The sequence below is a fragment of the Thermobia domestica genome, chromosome 7 (genome assembly GCF_964235325.1).
Source record: "Thermobia domestica chromosome 7, izTheDome1.hap1.1, whole genome shotgun sequence".
Classification (NCBI taxonomy): domain Eukaryota; kingdom Metazoa; phylum Arthropoda; class Insecta; order Zygentoma; family Lepismatidae; genus Thermobia; species Thermobia domestica.
In genome coordinates, this window is record NC_137460.1 from 293,460,665 (window position 1) to 293,481,142 (window position 20,478).

General features: G+C 31.6%; 1 protein-coding gene across 1 annotated transcript; it reads left to right on the forward strand.

Moving 5' to 3' along the window:
• The first annotated feature begins 210 nt into the window (after positions 1 to 210).
• Positions 211 to 17,053, forward strand: LOC145689800 (uncharacterized). Its single transcript, XM_081764005.1, has 2 exons — positions 211 to 378; positions 16,358 to 17,053. Exons 1-2 carry the CDS (start codon positions 211 to 213, stop codon positions 17,051 to 17,053), a joined length of 864 nt encoding a protein of 287 aa, XP_081620131.1.
• Positions 17,054 to 20,478: the final 3,425 nt, after the last annotated feature.

Genomic DNA, 20,478 nt, shown 5'->3' on the forward strand with positions numbered 1-20,478 from the left:
CTAATAATAATACTTTTCTTTATTTTGCAGAAGAAGAAAATGAGTGAAATTGAATTTGAAGCGTACACCGCAAACGACTACTGCCGTAAAAAAATAAAAAACCGTGGTGATCGAAAATCATATTTTCTATCATATGTATGCCCACAAAATAAAAACAAAACTGAAAAATGGCATACATGTGATATGTGTGTAAACATGGAACTTTTAAAAATGTATATAGAAGAAAAAGACAGAAAGTGTAATGATGGGGAAATAATCGGGATACCATGGGACTTGGAGGGACGGATGAGGGAAAAAGAAGAAGAAAAGCAAGACGCAGAGAAGGAGGCAGAAGAAGAAGAAGAAATGGATCAGGAAGAAGAAGGGGAGGGAGGGGAGGTAATTTTGGGGCTCTAAAATTTTGTAAATAGTTGTAAATATAATGTAAATAAATCATGTTTTTGGGTGAATGGGTAAATTTTGAGTTTCCTTTCCTTTGAATTTTTAAAACCTACCTAACAAAGATCATAAAAATGTCTAACTTTTTTTCCGTGTCATATTGAACTTATAGATACCTTTTATTAACAGTAACGTTTCGAAGCATAGAAAAGATATTTTCTGAATAAGAATTGTTGTTAGAATTTTTAAAAAAACAGGAAAAAAAAATCTTTATGCTTTTCAGTACGTTGCACTATTTAGTTAACAGTTTCAATTGAAAAGATTTTAATTATGCTATCATAAATAATTTGATTTCCCTTCAATATCAAATTGTACATGAGTTTTCCTTTTATTTTTAACCAAAATACATAGTTGTAGGGTGAAACAAGCTTAATGAGATATTTGCTGGTGTCCATAAATAAGAATTAAAACAACAACAACATTTTCGTTTACTAATTAGTTGTTGCTATTAAATGATAGTATACTGAAAGAAAGGTCTGAATTTTTACTTTTTGATTAAATCCGTTTAAGATGAGTGAATGAATTTATTTTATTCACTCACATGTATAAGATGTTCGAAGAATATGTAAGAGAATAAAAGATACTCTCCTAATAAATTACTCAGAGCAACTTATTTTATGAAGACAAGATAGAGAATTTGAATACTTTTTTTCTTCTGTGAACACTAAAAATGTAGTTGGTGGCAGGGAACATATAATAAAATCAGTTTTTTTTATTCCTTGAATAATTAACTAGGTATTTCTTTTGGGTTTGAAGCTGTGGATTTGCGAACCACGGTATTGTATATAAAATTTGTGCAAAAACACAATAATATCCAACTATTTAAGGTAAATATAAATAAAGGGTTTCAGTGTAGAATGACATATATGTTAATTGGCATACCATTATTTATTTGGATGAAATGGAGTCCCGTACACTTAGGTCATGAAGATTTGTTGTCTCTTAGACACTTTATAAAAAAGCGGCCATGAGAAACACAAATACTTGTCATAAAATGTTCAAATAATTGGAGTATCCTAGGATCGAGAGCAAGCACTAAAGGTGACCACTAACCCATCGCAATCCCCAAAGAAGAACTTTAGTTCAGTTCAGTTTAGATACTTTGTGCAGCATGGAATCGAACTCTGAATAATTGTAAAGATTAAATAGCAAATTGTTTCTTAGAAATAAAAAATTACTTACTTACTATGGTATCTGTGTACGCTTAATTATGAAATTATTTTGAATAATAAATGAAATCTGTGAGTCCCACGATTATGTCGGATCACTTTAGAAAAGGTTATGAAATTGGTGGAATGAAGAAGAAGTGGGAGAACACTTTGTTTGTTCAGCACAATTTATAAGAAATAAATCCAAACTTAATGTTGTCATAAAAAATGTTGAAATAATGGATGCAAGCGGTAGTCGAACCAAAAACCCTAAACAGTGGAAATGAACGCTTTACCACTGAGCCCTTATGACTCCGCTATGAGAAATGAAATAATTGATGCAAACGGTAATCGAACCAGAAACCCTAAACAGTGGAAATGAACGCTTTACCACTGAGCCCTTATGGCTCAGCTATGAGAAATGAAATAATTGATGTAAACGGTAACCGAACCAGAAACCCTAAATAGTGAAAATGAACCCTTTACCATTGAGCCATTATGATCTTATATTGATAAATGAATACCTAATGAAGAAAAGTCTAACTGTAGAAACCAACTAGCACTGAAAAACTAAACATTGAAACTTTGTCAGCATAGTAATCCATATAATTTTATTTTATTTTATTGGATGCTCAAGGAAATTGTATTTTCAAAAGTGTTAAAATTAAATGTGAATCATGGGACGGACCTGTTATGAAAGAATAAAAGTTTGGTCTCGATAAAAAACAATAGTGAACTATGGCTAACGTACTTATAGATTTATTATCAAATCTTTGAACAAATCTTTTCTGTTTTGAACAGTACATAAGTAAAATTAATAAACAACTGTGTGTCAAATAAGTAAGATTAATACATACTAAAAGGTGGTTGTTTTCAAAAACTTGAACTGAAAATTGTTTCTACTGGCCTTCTTTTTTTTTAAAAAAAACAAGTGGTTAAAATGAAATGATAGGAAAAAGGCGGTAGTTTAGTTGACCGCCCCTTTGAACAGTAATGGGTATTTTATATAATTTTACAAAGTTATTGTTCGTGAAGAAAAGTGTAACTAAAATAATGATGATTTTCTACATGGCTGTGGTCTGTTACCACCGATAACAAGTACGTTATCCGTTTAGCAAAGAGGAGGAGGGTCATGTTGGGAGATTGAATCTAATTCAATACAATAGAGATATATAACCTAACGCATCGACATAAAAAACCTGTTTAAATAAGTAAATGATCTTTGAATATATGTCATATAGACATGAAAAAAGAATACAGATAAATAGGAAATAAATCAGTGATTACTTGTACAAATAAATAAATTTTACTTTCATGAAACTTCAGACATAAGAAGAAGAAGTTTGTGAAACAATTTATTCTCCTTTGCCATTGCAAAAGTTGGTGTTAGTTTTTTTCTTTCCTATGCTTTTAACATATAGACTACCTAATGAAAATTCACAGGGATTTCTAGCACTGATCAAATATATAATGTAGGCTTCAGTTTTAACATATATTCACAACTTACTACAGGGATTGTCTACAAGAATCCTTAACATTTGGCGAATTTTCGATAGCATTTTGTTTCTCCCTATTGTACGCAATACTTTATCTGTAAACATATTTAGCGAAAGTTCAATAATTATTGTCTTATGATAACAACAGTAATAAATTTTTTCAAGTGTGGAGTATTCTGTAGATAAGATAGCACCACTCGTTGGTAAAAGTTGTCACAAAAGGAAGTAATCCACCATGTCTTAAATGTAAAATAACCAAAAGTATATTTTTAAAAATGGATTTAAAAAGCATTATTATTTATTGATACGTTGAAATCCAACAGGCTAATTAAAAGACAAGTAAATACAAAGGAGCTATTAAGGTTTCAGGTATAGTGATTTCTAATTATTGCTTTCAATGTGAATATATAGAAATTCAAGCACGCGCAGTAAACGGTATGGGTGACTTTGTCGCTTGTAAAACTGATGCAAAGATGAAATATTCAAGCTAATTTGGATAATAAAAGAATAGTATCTAAAAACTAATAGGGGGTGGAAACTATGAGTTTGAGGTCTACCTTAAACTTGTTTTCATTGGTTAATTCAAACATGTCATTACATCCCACGGTGAAAAGTATAAATACCGCGGTTAAGAAAGCTACATAAGAATATTCTTGTACTGTTTGTAGTCGATGAAAAGATTTCTTCTTCTTTGTATGGTGGTCAATGAAGATATTTGTGCCTAGTGTTTTTATTTTAGTTTGATCACTTCATATTAATTTATCATCTCGTAATAAATTACTCGAACACTTACAGTGTTATTTAAAATTAAAAAGTCGTAAAAGCAACTACGTTGTGAACTATTATATAATTCGTTTACTTTGTCGAACTGAAAAATGTCTAATGCTGAAAACGTATTGGTCTGTTTCTGCGATAATATTCACATCACCATTCAGTGCTTAATAAATGCTTTTCAAATGTGGGAATCTAAAAGAAGAAGTATGCTTCTTTGCAGTGGGTGTGCACGTGGATTGAAAGACGCAATAAACCATGACTGCATTCTGTTACATAAAAATATATTGAAAACAAAAGTACTAAATGTTATTATGGATATGGACACACAAAACGAAATTTGGTATACTTTTCAAAAAATGAACGACAATACTTTTAATAAATTAGAACAGTTTTTTCATATATATGATGATGCCATTCATAATGATACATTTGTTAATCAACTGATAGAAATATTTTTGCAGAAAGATTTTAAGAAATTCTTAATTTGGAATAAAAAACAAAGTGATAGTGATAGTGTTTGTGATTGAAAAAAAAAATATGAAGACGTATGGATGAAAATGTTACTCTTCTGTAGGTATATTACATGTACAAACTGTAAAAAGGTACAATTTGCCATGATTTTTTTTCTGTGAACGTTACAAGTAAATCTTACTCAAGTAAATATCTAAGAAAAAATAGTTACTGTGTAGTACAGTGCAGTGCTATCATACTAAACATTTCTTCAAATATTTATGTGAATGAGTTGAAAACTAATTAACACAATACACATTTTTAAAAAACTTGTGTAAAAAACAATATAAACTAATGAAAGATGTTTCATATTGCTGAATAAATGAAGACTTTATACAAGCTTCATATTGCTGAATAATAATAAATCGTAGATTTTTTTTTATTGTACTTTTTGTAAACAATAATCGCAAAAGCCTTCGGCTAGCAAAAGTTTACGTACACTAGTTATTAATTGGTAGTAATTATCTTTGTACAGTAAATATATTTGCTTACCACCCTTTATTTCTGAATATATCACATAAAATTCACGACTATTAAGTTTCTTTTCAAAGACAATGATTTGGTACTTGGGTGTCAGGTATTGTTGAAATTTTTCAAATCATTAATAGTACATCCATTTCGATGCTCAATAGTAACATTGACATCATCACACAAATCCTTAGTCTGCTTCAACAATCGCTCAGGATTGTTTTTTTTAATTTATACATTTGTTTATATTTTTGATCGGCCCTAGCCTTTTCGAGGATAATAGTCTTAGAAAGACATTATATGTCCTTGTTTAATGGGATGGTACACTTTTCCAAAAGAGTTGTATATTCCTCATACTTGGTCGATCCACGGGTTCGACATCTTCCCTTGCATGGATTATCAATGTGGATCTTACAATCCACCTTTTTTCCTCTTCCTTTACGGAGATGCACCTTCAATTAAAATTTTCTCATTGCTATTGAGGGTATTTTCCACTATTGCGAATAGGGCCTCCGGGTTCAATTCCTTTTTTTAGGACGTCATGTTGTGTACAATGTTTTAAGTTTAAGGTAGTGCTCTCGATAGTTATTCCTATATAGGTGTTCTTGTCAACATCCCTTTATTGTATGGGTTATTCCGAAATCAAACAGATTTCGTATATATTTTTCCGGATCTTCGATTCCATACACTTAATGGTTATTTCTGTCCCCTTTTAACCCAAAGTACGCATATGTTTATGATATACTCTTTACTATTTCAAATTCTGATACATCCATTATCTTAGGTACTTCTTGAAAACCCATTTTAGTTCTTAGGTTCCCCAAAACTAGGAGAACTTGGTCGTGGTAAGCTTGCCTAATAGTAGTTTAGCATTGTCCTTAACAAATAAGTGAGCTGTTTTACATGCTGCTTGAACTTTTTACAATTCTGATTTTTTTTATATCATCTTTGTGGAAAAATCCGCACTGGTATAAATCAGAAATATCAGCATCGGTTTCACAGGATGCCAAAATAACATCCTGTCTTCCTTTAAATTGTTTTAATAACTCTGTTAACATTTGATAATATTTTTCATTGGGTACACGCACACCCTTAGAATGATAAGTATCCACCAAACGCTTCCAAAAAAAAATCGTTTCTACTCAAAACTACGTACATGCACCCAATGCTATGAAATTTATCTACTATCATTTTCCATCTGTAGTAAACAACTTCGGATGTTTCATATCCGAACCGTTTTGCCATGATTAACAATTGAGTTAGTTCGTTTACATTTGTAGAAGTCATCTGTAATCGAAATAATGTATTCTTCTACTGAAATAATAATAATAATAAAAAAAACCTATAAATTTGTCTATTTCCCACCCATCTTTTACTTCGTTGGTTAGTTCACCCAAGTAGGGCTCTAATGTAAGCGGAAATTTCTCATCACGGTGTTGTACAAACATTATGCTGTCCGTGTCACAATATAATATGGCTTCAGTCCCTACAGCAGTCAATAGGTCATACAGTTTTAACCGTGCCCATAACGTATTGAACGCCACAAGAACAAGGTTTGAGAATTTCCATGGTTTGTTCTTATTCTCTGTATTGTGATACGTAAGAATAAGATGTTTATCTCCAATGGGTAATACGCTTTGTACTTCGTATTGTTGTGCCCATAGATAATACAAAAAGTTTTTCCAGTGTGTTAACAATCATGAATTGCAACAAGTCCGTTCTTTGTCCCCATTTCCTATAAAGCGAATTGAGGAATACTTTGGAGATATACCTCAATCTCGGGTTCTTCCTGATATTATTCTCCATTAACTCTATGCCTTTGTGGGCATGATACTCTTTAATGTATTTTTTGTTTGTCTCCTTTGGTTTTGCACCAAACAGGAAATCCTGAAGATTCCTGCTTCATTTGAAGGAAAGAATTCACATAGTCTTTAAACAAACTATCTGAATTACTAAGTTTGTAAGCACATGAATTACAATCCAATCTTGTTTTCTCTGATATCATAATTTATTTATTTATTTATTTACTTTTCAATATATATATATATATATATATATATATATATATATATATATATATATTGTTTGTGCCAAGATTGCTTTAGCAAACACTAAGTGTTAGTAAATGAGTTACAAAGTATGAAATTGTTAATATTATTAATTTCATCCCTAACAAATCATGTACATGATTATTATTACATATAAATGTTCTAATGATATAATAATAATGGTATGAAAAAAAAACTTTATATAATCACACCTATTTCTTTTCACGATGTATTTAGAAATAACAATATAAATTCTATGCGTGCGCATACTCGTACTAGATTTTCGCGCATGTTAGATGCGTGTGTATACTTGTACTTGGTCTTCGCGCATGTCAGATGTGTATGTATACTTGTACTTGGGCTTCGCGCATGTCACAATATAATATAAAAGCGCGCATGCGTATAGCTGTAGTAAATCATATAAAGGAAGTAATACGTTGTTACAATGTACAGTCAAAAGCAATTTGTTTCCGCAGTTAAAAAGCAAAAAACAAATTCTAGTTCTTCATCTCATAATAATAAGAAACGAAAAAGTGAAATTGAAACCAATCTTTCTTTATTGCAAAGTGAATGTGTAAAATCTAAATACATTTCACCACGTGAAAAACGTTTTCAACTTGAAAAACAAAAGAAAATTATTCTTGTACATCCAAATGATCCTGACATTCCTGAAGAAGACGCTGAAAGATATAGGATTATTTATCCAACACAGGAAATTACCATAGACGATGCTGTGTATAGACGAAATTTCAGATACCCAAATGAAATACCCTTTGAAGAGGAAGTTGTAGTAAATCAAAATACAATTTCTAATGATATTTTGATATTCAATGGTGTGAAGTGTGGTTGTACTCCTAATGAAGTAAATGAAGTTTGTGTAAAACAGTTACTAGAAAAATATAAACTTTCTGAACCATTACTTTGTGAAGGCTGTGCGAATCGTAGTGAGAAAGAAACTGATCATAAATGTGTGAGTGAAAGTGATGAAGAATTAAATACTATTGTGTGGAATTTCCTAATCAAAAAATCAACACGTGATCAAATATTAAAACATTATCTAAAGATTCATGTGAAATATATAGATGTAAACATTATTCCCCATCTTATAAACAAATTTAATTATTCATATCAAGAAATCACGTTTAATGATTATCATATTTCTGACTTAAGAGAAGCATATCTTGAGCACGATAAATATGTGTATCAACAATCCAGACTGTGAGTACCAATGTCGTTTCCTAAAAACATATGACAATTGCGAATATCAATGTTCTTCTTTTTCTATAAAAGAACAATGTGTATTAATGTGTATTGATCGTTGGAAACCACCACGAGAACTTTTGTGTTATGGGTGTTTTCAAAACAAGAGCAAAATAGAAGAACACGATTGTATTACTTCGGACTATAATATGTTATGTTATAATGCATGGCGTACAATGGTAAGCGGACAAACTTTTGATGATTTATATGAAGAATTTGCAAGAGTGCATTCTGATACTGAAATTGATGATTGGGAATTTACATGGACATTATATAACATTTTATTAAACAAAGATAACATTCAGTTAATTACAGAGTTATTCTTAGTAAAAGATTTACATTATAATATGCATAAGAAATAGTAATAATGGAAAATAAAAACTCTTCTGGTAATCAATTACAAAATAATAATAATAAAAACAATGTGTATAAATTAACAAAAGCAAGTGATAAAAGACTTTCAGCAATAAATTGGCCAGTATGTATTTGTGCATATACTAATATAAATATAGATTGTATTAAACAATATATCAAGGAATGTATCTGTATGTAAACTATATATATCTATATTATTGAAATTTGTAAATAAAATTTTTTTTCATTTTATATTACATGTTTTATTTATTTCCTTACACATCTTATATATTTTACTTCAACGCGAAAATTTTTTCAATACACTTACAGTGTAAAAGTAAACTATGTTTCAAATATGACTTACAATTTATACGTAGGGAAAAATTCTTTAAAAATTTTTTTCATGAAATTAGGACTTTAACATGTGCATATAACAAAAATCCGTATGTTATGATTCGCCTACATAAAATTTGTTTGTGCGTTTTATATTGCATGCATGTGAAAAACGCTTTTCACATTTTTTAGTTTACGGTTTTGCATTTTCACAACTTGCATTTTCATTTTGACAACTTGTATTTTCGTTTTCGTAACTTGCATTTCTAAAATTTTTTTTTTGAAAATTACATTTTCACTTTTAATTTTGTTCAATCACTTCATATTTTTTACGGATCGTATATTATTTTTATATTCTCCTTTCTTATCTTTTACCGATTGCTTCGTACACAGGCTAAGAGCAGCTACGCTGCGATTATTTTATTCGTTCGTGTTATTTATAACACTCGTTATTAAAATTGGTTCGTGTTATTTAAAATAACACTTACACAGACTCGTTTTTTTAAAATTGGTGTTAATTATTTGTTTTTGAAAAAACACTTTTCGACATTTATATCACGTGTATGTGAAAAAACTTTCTGCATGTTAGGATTCGCGTTTGTAAAATTAGTTTCTGCATGTATGTGAAAACTTTTTGCATTTTGTAAGTATATAGATCATACTATAATATTACTGAGTTTCTGTTTTATATTCTCCTATGCCATTGCAAAGTCGGTTAATTTTAATAATGGATCGCTTTTTATTTTTATATTCTCCTTTCTTATAGAAAGTCGTAAGAGCAGCTACCCTGCGAAATATTAAAAAGCTCCTAATAAATTACTCGAACACTTCGTGTGATCGTACTAAAGATGTTCCGAAATATTAATTATTTATTCTCTCGTCTGTTACACAAACTTGTTTCTACGAAAACTCTCAAGAATAAAATCTCATAAAGAGAAACTTGTTTCGAAAATACTAAAAATTGAGAGCTTGTAAATTAGTTGAACACTTCGTGTGAACATACTAAAGATGTTCCGAAATATTAATTATTTATTCGTTCATTTGCTTTTTTTTGTTCAATCACTTCATTAGAAGTTCCGTGTTAATTTATTTTATTGGTTCGATTTCTATGAAATCTCAGAACACTTGTAGTGCAAACCTACAAATAATTTCGAAAATACTAACTAAGCTCGTTTTTAAAATTAGAAAGTCATAAAAGCAGCTACGCTGTGATTATTTATTCGTTCATTTGCTTAGCAAATTCAACTTATTTATTGGTTCGATTTCTATGAAATCTCAGAACACTTGTAGTGTAAACCTACAAATAATTTCGAAAATACTAAGCTCGTTATTAAAATTGGTTCGTATCTTATTTTTATAATCTCCTTTCTTATAGAAAGTCGTAAGAGCAGCTACAAGAAACTATGTTTTCAAAATTACAAACTTGTCAATGTAAAATACTCATCAAACTTTTAAATACTTCAAAGTATTAGTAAAAATAATATATATATATATATATATATATATATATATATATATATATATATATATAAACTCTTCTTATTCAAGCTGTTTGTTACACAAACTTGTAAATACTCATCAAACTTTTAAATACTTCAAAGTATTAGTAAAAATCAAGAAAAATATAAACTTTTCTTATTCAACCTATATTTGTTACACAAACTTTGAGGAACTGTTTTCAAAAATCGCAAGCTTGTCAATGTAAAATACTCATCAAACTTTTAAATACTTCAAAGTATTAGTAAAAATAAAAAAAATAGTCATCAAATACTCATTTTAAACGATTTTCCAAAAAGTACACGATAGAAAGCATAAATGAGTTTCACCTTGTAAAATGTCAATAATACTTTTTATTTAGGACAGTTTTAATATTAAATAAAAATAAAGAAATGAAATTCGTATAAATTTATTTGGATATAAAGATATATACAAACAAACAAACAAACAAGAATAGAAAATAATATATATATATACAAACATAATAATAACACACACAACTATGAAAATAATATATATACAAATTATATTATATACAAAAAAAAAGAAATCAGTTTGCACTGTTTCTATCTTTTTCTAATAAGATGTTTACTAGTCCTTCAATATATTTCGGGTTCTTTAATAAGTTGTCATAATTTTCATTAAATAAATGTTCATTTCTTTTGTTAGCAGGATGTGACTTCATATATTTTTTATACACTTTGTGTCGCACATTTTTGTTGCTCATAATTTGCCATGCTTCTGCTTCAAGAGTCAATATATCTGCTAGAAGGCACCGATGCCCCAACTGATTGAAATAATTTAGGTTGCAAGCCATGCAAAGTAAAACTGTATTTGGCTCCCACTTTAAAATACTATCCTTAACACATGTTTCACTTATAAAGTCATTACTACATTTGCACTGACACTGTTTCCTCTGCACACGCAAATCCAATGGTGCCTTTTGGGGTGAAAATGGATAGTCCAACTGTGAAACACTTGGTGATGGCGTATTGGGTTTGCACTCTTCTATCTCACTCAATAACTTACAAATTTCTTCCTCCTCTTCCTCATTAAATAAATCGGGAGATGTTGGTCTTTCTTCTTCTTCTTCTTCTGCTTCTTTAGCAAGTGTCCACTTTATGGATGGAACTTGAAACTTCTGGTTTGGTGTTTCTGCTACTGGTACAGGTAAGGTTATTCTTAATCCAACAGGGGATGTTGGGATTAATACTGGATCTTCTCTTAAATCGATGATTTCTTCCTCTATAATAACATCAGGGGAAGCTGGAGAAAAATAGCACGTTTCTTCCTCTATAATAACATCTGGAGATGCTGGAGAAAAATAGCACGTTTCTTCCTCTATAATAACATCTGGAGATGCTGGAGAAAAATAGCAAGTTTCTTCATCGATAAACAAATCCGGAGATTCTCTATTGGATTTGAACTTTTTCCTTGGAGATTCTACATAGTCAGATGTAGAATCCCAATCTACTTCGTTGCAAAGTTGAATTTCTCGTTGTACTATACTGGCAGACGAATCCATGATGATACTATGCTAGTCTTCTCATCATAACCAGTATATAAGGAAAAAACTTTATCGATAACATCATATCACGTGGTACTTTAAACATTTTTCAAACAGTCCTACCACGCCAATTAAAATATTTTCATATGTACTTTTCCAATTCTCTATGGAATTTTTATAAATATAGAAATAGCAAACATGTTCTCATATAATCTTTTAAAATATCAACATTTGGTATTTTCACTTTGGTAAAATCAATCCTCTCAATTTTACAACGGTATTCATAAGACGTACTATTTAATCATCTGTCATCTATGTGCAGATTTAGATACATCACGTGTAAATAAATAGTTTACATGCTTTTAAAATAAAATCTGTTATTTACAACTTCTATTATTATTCATGTAAACAAGACATTGACCCTACATACAGCAGCATATTGTACACGTAAAATAACGGATGCCACAAACTATCTTTGTATTTGCATTCATTCATTCATTAATATAACAATCTTCTATTGCAATCGTATTTAACATCCCTTCATGTTTCAACATGATCATCATTCAATAGGTGAATGTTCTTTTGCATTCGCGTTCAATGACCTCATATGTTCTACCATTCGTAATGTAAAAACTTTCTTTGTATTCATTATTAACAAACTATCATAAAACTTGTTTTTTATTAGTCTGTCTCCAACCTGTGATGTTTATCTTCCAAGTCACCAATCTTTCTTTTATGTTTTCACCGACATCGCCAAAGTTATTGCTATTAGTTTGTCCCCAATTTCTAATGTTCTACGTGTGCAATCTTTCTTTTATGTTTTCACCAACAATGTCTTTTTTGTGGATCTACCACGACACCAAAGTTATTTCTATTGGTCTGTCTGTCTCCAACCTGTGATGCTTATCTCCCACGTCCGCAATCTTCCTTTTGTTCACCTACCGCGGCGCCAAAGTTATTTCTATTAGTCTGGCGGCATTCTGTAATGGTTACCAAACGTGTCAGCAATCTTCCTTTGTATTAAAATTCAAGTTTTAGCAACGCCGTGCAAGCACACATCATCACTCCTACCCAACCGGGTTTCCAAAAGCGCGGGAAAAGTTCAGTTCATGTCTTAAGTTCATCAGCAAAAGACGTACGGAAACCACGCTCTGTATATGTACCGGCATTACATATCATACCAAAGTATACATATTTTATACACGACGTCTTTCAGATTATTACCAACGAGTAATATTTTACATATTACGAATGAGTAAAAAGTCCCGCATTAATAAATATTTCCCTCCCATCATACAGTATTCAGCTCCAATAATAAGGGTCCCGGGTTCAATCCCAGTGCGTATCACATAAACTTTTACACATCTTTTATTCTCTCTCACATATTGTTCGAGTAATCTTATTTTTAACAAATAAAATAATCACCATCTCCTTTAGCCCAACAGGTGGGACTCAAATATTTCATTTTTCCAAATTATATATATTTCTCGAGTAAATTTATTACGAGAGGTTAAATTAAATCCATTTGTATAATATCTTTTTATTCTCTCTCACATATTGTTCGTGTAATCTTTTATTTTCTCTCACATCTTATTTTTTTAACAAATAAAACAAATTTCCTACCACTTTATGAGATTTCATAGAAATCGAACCGTTAAATATATTATTCTCTCTCCACATATTGTTCGTGTAATCTTTTATTCTCTCAGAATGACGTATCAACAGATTTAATTCAAATTTCCATTATTATTATTTTTAAAAATACCCAGTATAAAGTCTCTACAGACACGTATACACACTCGAAAAAGAGTACATGACCTTTCCATGTCAGCACAACTAAAAACAGAAATATAACAACTTTCCAAATCCATGTCATCAACCCCTAATGACCTACCAAACCGTCTGACAACATCCATTAAAGAACCATGTTAGAACATCATTATTACGTAAAGTACCGCTAACATTCCAGCTTTCGGGTGTAGAAGGTCGTCAGGTTCTACTAGGTCCCTGTTCGGGCGCCATTTTTGTAACTCGCCTGGGTACCAATCTTGTTCGGTACGCCTTTCTTGTGACCCGGCTGGGTTAGATTCTCTCGTTCGGGCACTAAAGATTTTCATTTATGGTAGACTTAGTGATTAGAGAGAACATGCATTTCACTCCGCAACTAGTAATGCTACAATAAAGAACAAGCAAACCTCCAAGTTGGATCACGAACCAGTTTGAACTTAGACTGAGGTTGCAGTCGCGCGTACCCACCGTCTTCGGTAAGCCCGTTAACGTCTACAGAGTGCACACAAGCACCAGGATATAATACCCACGATTTGACAGTGATTCATGTAATGAATACGGTAAAGATAATTGGAAACAAAACATATACACGAAGTAAATTTTATTTGATTAAAGCAAGTCACATATTAGATTTACTTACGTGTACAACTTTATTGATAACTCTATTAGAATATGTACTCAAAACATATTAGTCCATTTCGAATTTTGTTTGAGATTTATATGAAGAAATGATTATGAAAGATTAATTTTAAAAAAAATTTCACACCGTAGTTGCCGGCTAAAATTAAATTTGAACGATATATTAACACTAAGCATACGTTATTCATTTACACTCCACTTCACCAAACTACAGATTGTTGAAATTTGGGGGGGACCTTGTAGTTATTCCTGTGAAGAAATTCCTTACAGATTTATGTCCTTTCTCCAATAATCATCTCTGGCTAGGTCCAGGTTATTGCCGCTCAGCTTTGACAATAATCAAATTTGCGATTGCATCAATTCCTTGTTTTATAGCGTGGACTCGTACTACTTTCAATAATATCCTTTGCTTATACATACGTTCACTAATTCTATGAAAGTTTCATGTCTAAATAATTGCATTAATCATAATTCAAATTTCCAATACTAATTCGACAACACTTAAAACGATGGTTCAGAAATTTTAAGATTTTTTAACACACGCCGCATTTTAGGGTTTGTCTATGCAGCCGTCGTCACGAAGCACACCTTCGCGCGTTTTTGCATCAAGCGTCTGTATTCTTACGCCAGATACTAACTACGCTTATTATTGAATAGCACCTTTTCATAGACAGCATACATATCGTCAAGTGTCATTTTTATTCACTATGAAAGTTACATAATCACAATACTAAAAATGATAAGGATAAGCATCGATGATGTTGGAGTTAGTTGAACTATTTATTTATAGTGTTACTGCTGCTTTATCTTCCTTTGTGCCTTGAACAGGCATTGTAAGTCACCACACACAGTATTGCCAACTCATTGAAAAAGATAAAACCATAACATAAAGTTTGCGTCAACGTATAGTACATTGAGTCTTAATCCACTTCAGACAAGAGTAACTGGGAGAAATTGAAATGGGAGTGAGGGAGGGTACACGCTGATAATGCTATGCTATGGCATACTGAAATGCCACGAAAATTATACTCTAGTGTTCACGTCATGTTACATATGCACATCAAGCTTTAGTCAACGAAATGTTCTATTTGTTCACAAAACGGAAACATCTGACTTAGCAAAATAATATTCTGTGCACTATTGCAGATTATCACAAATTAAAATGCCAAGCCATCAACCAAATATCAAGAAAAAATCTAGCAACAAAGCACGGAATTCGGTGGGTTGGGAATCATGTTCCTCTTTAGATTATTGACAAATGATTTCTACTTCTCTCTCAGTAAGCACGGGTGTGGGGCCACCGGAAATACTGGTTAATTTTTAAAAAAATATTTCAGACTATCCTATCCCTTTAATTACTGAAAATCGTATTTTCTTTTAAATGATTCTCTGACCCTCCTTCAGGTACTTATACTTAACAATGGTCATACATCAAAAGATATGCAGTTCAATTTCTTGTTAGGGTTGCCTCGTATACATGGAAAAGGTACAGTCGGTATTCATTTAAAAAAGAATATACAAAATGGTTTCGAGTGATAAGCAGCTTGTGATTGTGCTTTTGAAATTATGTTATTTGAGTGGGGTTTCCAGAAGCGTGTGCATGTAATGTGGCATATTACAACCAAGTAAGTACTAATATTAAATAGAATAATAAGTACCGGTATTCAGTATCTATACAAAATTAACTAAAATAAAACAATTAACTCTTGTCTGGAATTCGCGAGGAATGTAAACAAACAAACGACAGTCGAAATCTGTGTTGCAAACCCTAAGTTAAGAATTATTGGAGCACAATCGAGAAATCGAAACTATCGTAGTTTTATAAAAATTAGTGTCTGTGGAAAATGTACAAAATCCGTCTCCAGGTTGGACAAAGATATGAAAGTGAGATGTACTTCCTGTAATAATCTGTTTCATTCTAAATGCGCAAATTTGAAAGAGGAGAATGTTAAATCAATACGTAATTCTAAAAATCCGTGGCGATGTGACACATATGTAAATATTCGGAGGAAAAGTGGTGGTGGTGATTCTCCTGTATTACCCAAAAATTCATGTCCTATATTATTAGAGGTGTATCAACTTTTATTGTCAATACAGGAGGAAACTAAGACAATAAAAAAGGAGAATAAAACAGTGGTAGTGGAATTCGGAAAATCGATTGAATTTATTCATGAGAAAATAGAAGAAAATAACAACATGCTAAAGCAATACAATAGTGACCTTAAAAAGTGTGTTGAGCAAGAAGAACAAGTGAAAAGTGAAACTGTTAATTTAGTTAAGCAACTTGATGTGCTGGAGTCAAGAATTGAAGAATTGGACCAATATGGTCGTAGGAATACACTAGAAGTGCATGGTATTCCAGTTGCGAATAACGAAAATGTTACCCAAATAATAAAAGATGTAGGTAATGCGTTTGATTGTAAGTTCGACACTTCTATGATCGATACTTGTCATAGATTAAGTTCTACAGCAGGTAACTCCATTCCAGGCATAATTGTAAAGTTAGTCCGGAGAAAAGATAGGGACGCATTCCTTCAAAAACGAAAGGTTAAACGTAATCTTTCCTGTCGTGATATTGGATTGAAGGTTAATAACCCTATCTATGTCAATCCGAACCTTACTAGTTACTGGCGAAACTTGTTCAAGGAAGCAAGGAAGATGAAGCTTGAAAATAATTATGAGTTTGTTTGGATAGACTGGGCTTGTAAGATTAAGCTTAGAAAATCAGTCAATGACAGACGCGTATACACATTGAATTCGATGGCAGATATACAAGCTCTCTCGCATAAGTAGACATGTTTAGTGAGTATGATTTATCTGTTTATTATCAAAATATCCGTAGTATTAATAACAAATCATGTGACTTGTATTTGGAAGCCTTGGCGGAGAATTATGATTTAATGGCTATTACAGAATCTTTGCTTACCAGTAATGTTTTTGACAAAGAAATATTAGATAACAGATATATAATCTATAGACAGGATAGATTGGGGACTACAGGAGGAGGTGTAATATTAGCCATTACAGGCAAATATAATAGTTATTCTATTGATACTAGTATCGATGGCATTCAAATTGTTTGTACACGAATTGTAATACGAGCTATTAGGATAATGGTTATTGTGCTTTATATACCTCCTGGTACAAGTTTGATATTTATCGAGAGTTGTATTCAAAAATAGAGTATTTATTTGTCAAATATAATGATAAATTATTAATTATAGGTGACTTTAACATACCATAACTTATCGGTACTGCAACAAATTGGAATGCAAATGATAATTTCATCACAGAAATTAATAATTTTATATTATTGTTAGGGTTAACAAATGTGAATAATGTCTTAAATGTTAATCACAGAACACGTGATTTGGTTTTATGCGGCTATGGTGATGTAATTAAAGTTGAGTTATGCACCTCACCTCTGGTATCAGTTGATGTACATCACCCACCGTTGGTATTTAATATTCCATGTAATTATAAGGATACCAGAAAGAGATGTGACGTCTGTTCTTATAATTATCGTAAGGCAAGTTTTTGTAGTATCTATAGAGACTTAAAGAATCAAACATGGAATGATTTAAGAAACGTTAGGAATATAAATGACGCTTTAGATATTTTCTATGATACAGTTTATAAAATTATTGAAACACACGTACCTAAGTTTAACAATAGAAATAGAAGAACATTTCCGCCCTGGTTCGATAATGAAATAATTAATGTTCTAAAAAGGAAAGAGTATCATAGAAGACGCAGAAGAACTTCAAATTATCATGACGAACAATATAATGAATTTCGTAGACATTCGAAAAAATTGATAAAAACTGCCTATAACAACTACATTAAATCTTATAAAGAAATAATCAAACACGACCCTATGAAATTTGGAACTTATTGAATAGTAAAAGAAAAAGAAAATCTAATATTTCTGTAATGCAATACAGGAATGATTCATTAAATTCACCTCAAGAAATTGCAAATGGGTTCGCTAAGTATTTTGGCAGTGTTTATGATCCAATCCAACTACATATACTTTGAATGAAAATTATGAATCAGTTATAAGCTATAGCTTAGCAATAACACATATTTGTAAAAATGAAATTCAGCAACCAATAAAGCAATTGAAATCTAGCAGGAGTAGTGGCCCAGATGAACTTCCCACATTTTTATTTAAAGGTTGTAGTAACAATATTTTAATTACTCCATGTATGTATATTTATTTACTTGTGACATTCATTTTAACTTTTAGTTGCAGGTAAATATGATGCAAAAATAACAGTGTGTTTATATACTTATATTAATCCTTAAATAAGGACATTTCAGCATTCTTTGTTGGTGCTAGTTATTTAGATTTCGTTGTCTTATTCTTCTACTTGGTAATGGGTAATTGGCGCACGTTATTCTGTGCACTGATGGGAAGAAAATTAATACAAAAGGAAGTCATTGTTGAATTACAAATTTTAATTTTGATTATGAAAGTTTTTTTTGTGTGTGACCATTATAGAATTGTATACAGTTTGCTTTTGAGCTGTGGTTATGGTGAAAGAATTGTGAAGTTGAAATTCTTGCGACGTACTATAAAAATATTCCGTTGACATAGTTCGCAACTTGGTCACGTGTGCATTGTATATTTTGGATAAAGGAAGAATATTACTCATTGAGAAAAGTAACATTTATAATTTGTACGAACTACTGTAGTACATGTAGCGCCCCAGAGGGCCCTAATCCCTGGCAGGCTACGGCTAAGTTGAACGCTCAGTGCCGGAGCACCGAGTTAATAACTGAAAAAACAGGGTCGCCACCTGTGAACTGCTTAGAACACAGGAAAGAAATAAACAAACACCAAAAAAACAGGATAAATCTGCATTTTTAAAGGATCCAAAAGGAAAAGACATAACACAACTATACAACGGTAAACGAATCCAACATGTGCGAGACTGCACCCTGTACACTCTACGAGTGCACAGAGAACAGCCCTTTCCTCGTGTAGTGATTTCCTTACCTATAAATAATCCAAGAAAACTGAGCCGCTAAAAGATGAACCTGTAAAGTTTGGTTTCATGGAATATAACACTTGGGATTATATGGGTAGTAACATTTATTTGCCAAGTATGTTTTCACAATTAAGATTACTGAAAGTGAGACTAGAATCAGTTAATGAACTTTCTGTGACATTTTTAACTTACACAGTTACATGACTAAATAGACTTATACTGGATACAACAAAACACTAGTGATAAACTAAACATAGTATATAGTTAAACAAACACGCAAATAATATACACTACTAGAAGACTGTTATGTTAATGAGTTCACCATGGTTTTTGACATGTATAATAACAAAATAGCTCGAGCGAGTCAATTTTACTAACCACGACTAGCCGGGTGGACATAGAGTTAAGTAATGCATAAGTATAACCATCATATACCAATGAATTATTATCAGAATGCTAATGAACCCCAAAAGAAACATCATGCTAGATTGGTTTTAATTATGGTAAACGTCGCCCGAAACGAACGAACGATCCTGATTGAATAAGACTTTCTACAGTGGACAGGAGGTAGACAAATTAGACAAATATAGCCATAAAACATTGTAACCAGTCACGCCAATAAACATTGTGACTTACCATAGTAATGTAGACATAGTGACATACTTAATAAAAACCCATGTAATCAATTTGCAGTGGAACATCGCTGCGGCTTGAACACCTCAGGCAGAGATTAAAAAGAAAGAACTAGAGAGAGACCATTATGAATTTGCAAAAATTAAATCAGTTGTCACACAACCATAATAAACTAAGAGGACAACACTCTTGACCAATCTGTGCTAGATGGCCAAGCAAACTTTAAACGTGAGAGACGTGCTCGTGGCTTAACAGTAATAATCTCGAGGGATTGTAATGAGCTATGCACTTTATCTTACTCATAGGCTGCTTCTGACGTAGCTAAGACATTGATAAGTACAAATAAATACCTGCAAACCAACATTCTTTAAACGTGCACCAGCAAATCCACATGAGGGTGCAATATGTACTCGTTACGTCAACAAATCACGAAAAGTGAAGACAAAAATTCTGTGCGAAGCAGAATTATTAGCCGGCTGCGAAGGCGGGCTCTTATAACACAAGGTACTTACCCTTATGGCAGGTATGGGGTAGATGTGACTTACTATAATTTTCACAAATGCACTTTCGACACAAGCGAGAAACATTTCC

Excerpts from the sequence above, each read along its gene's own strand:
- LOC145689800 (XM_081764005.1), top strand. The coding sequence starts at position 211 with ATGTATATAGAAGAAAAAGACAGAAAGTGTAATGATGGGGAAATAATC. Across the intron at positions 379-16,357 it reads AAGAAGGGGAGGGAGGGGAG|GAGGAAACTAAGACAATAAA; the intron begins GTAATTTTGGGG and ends TTGTCAATACAG.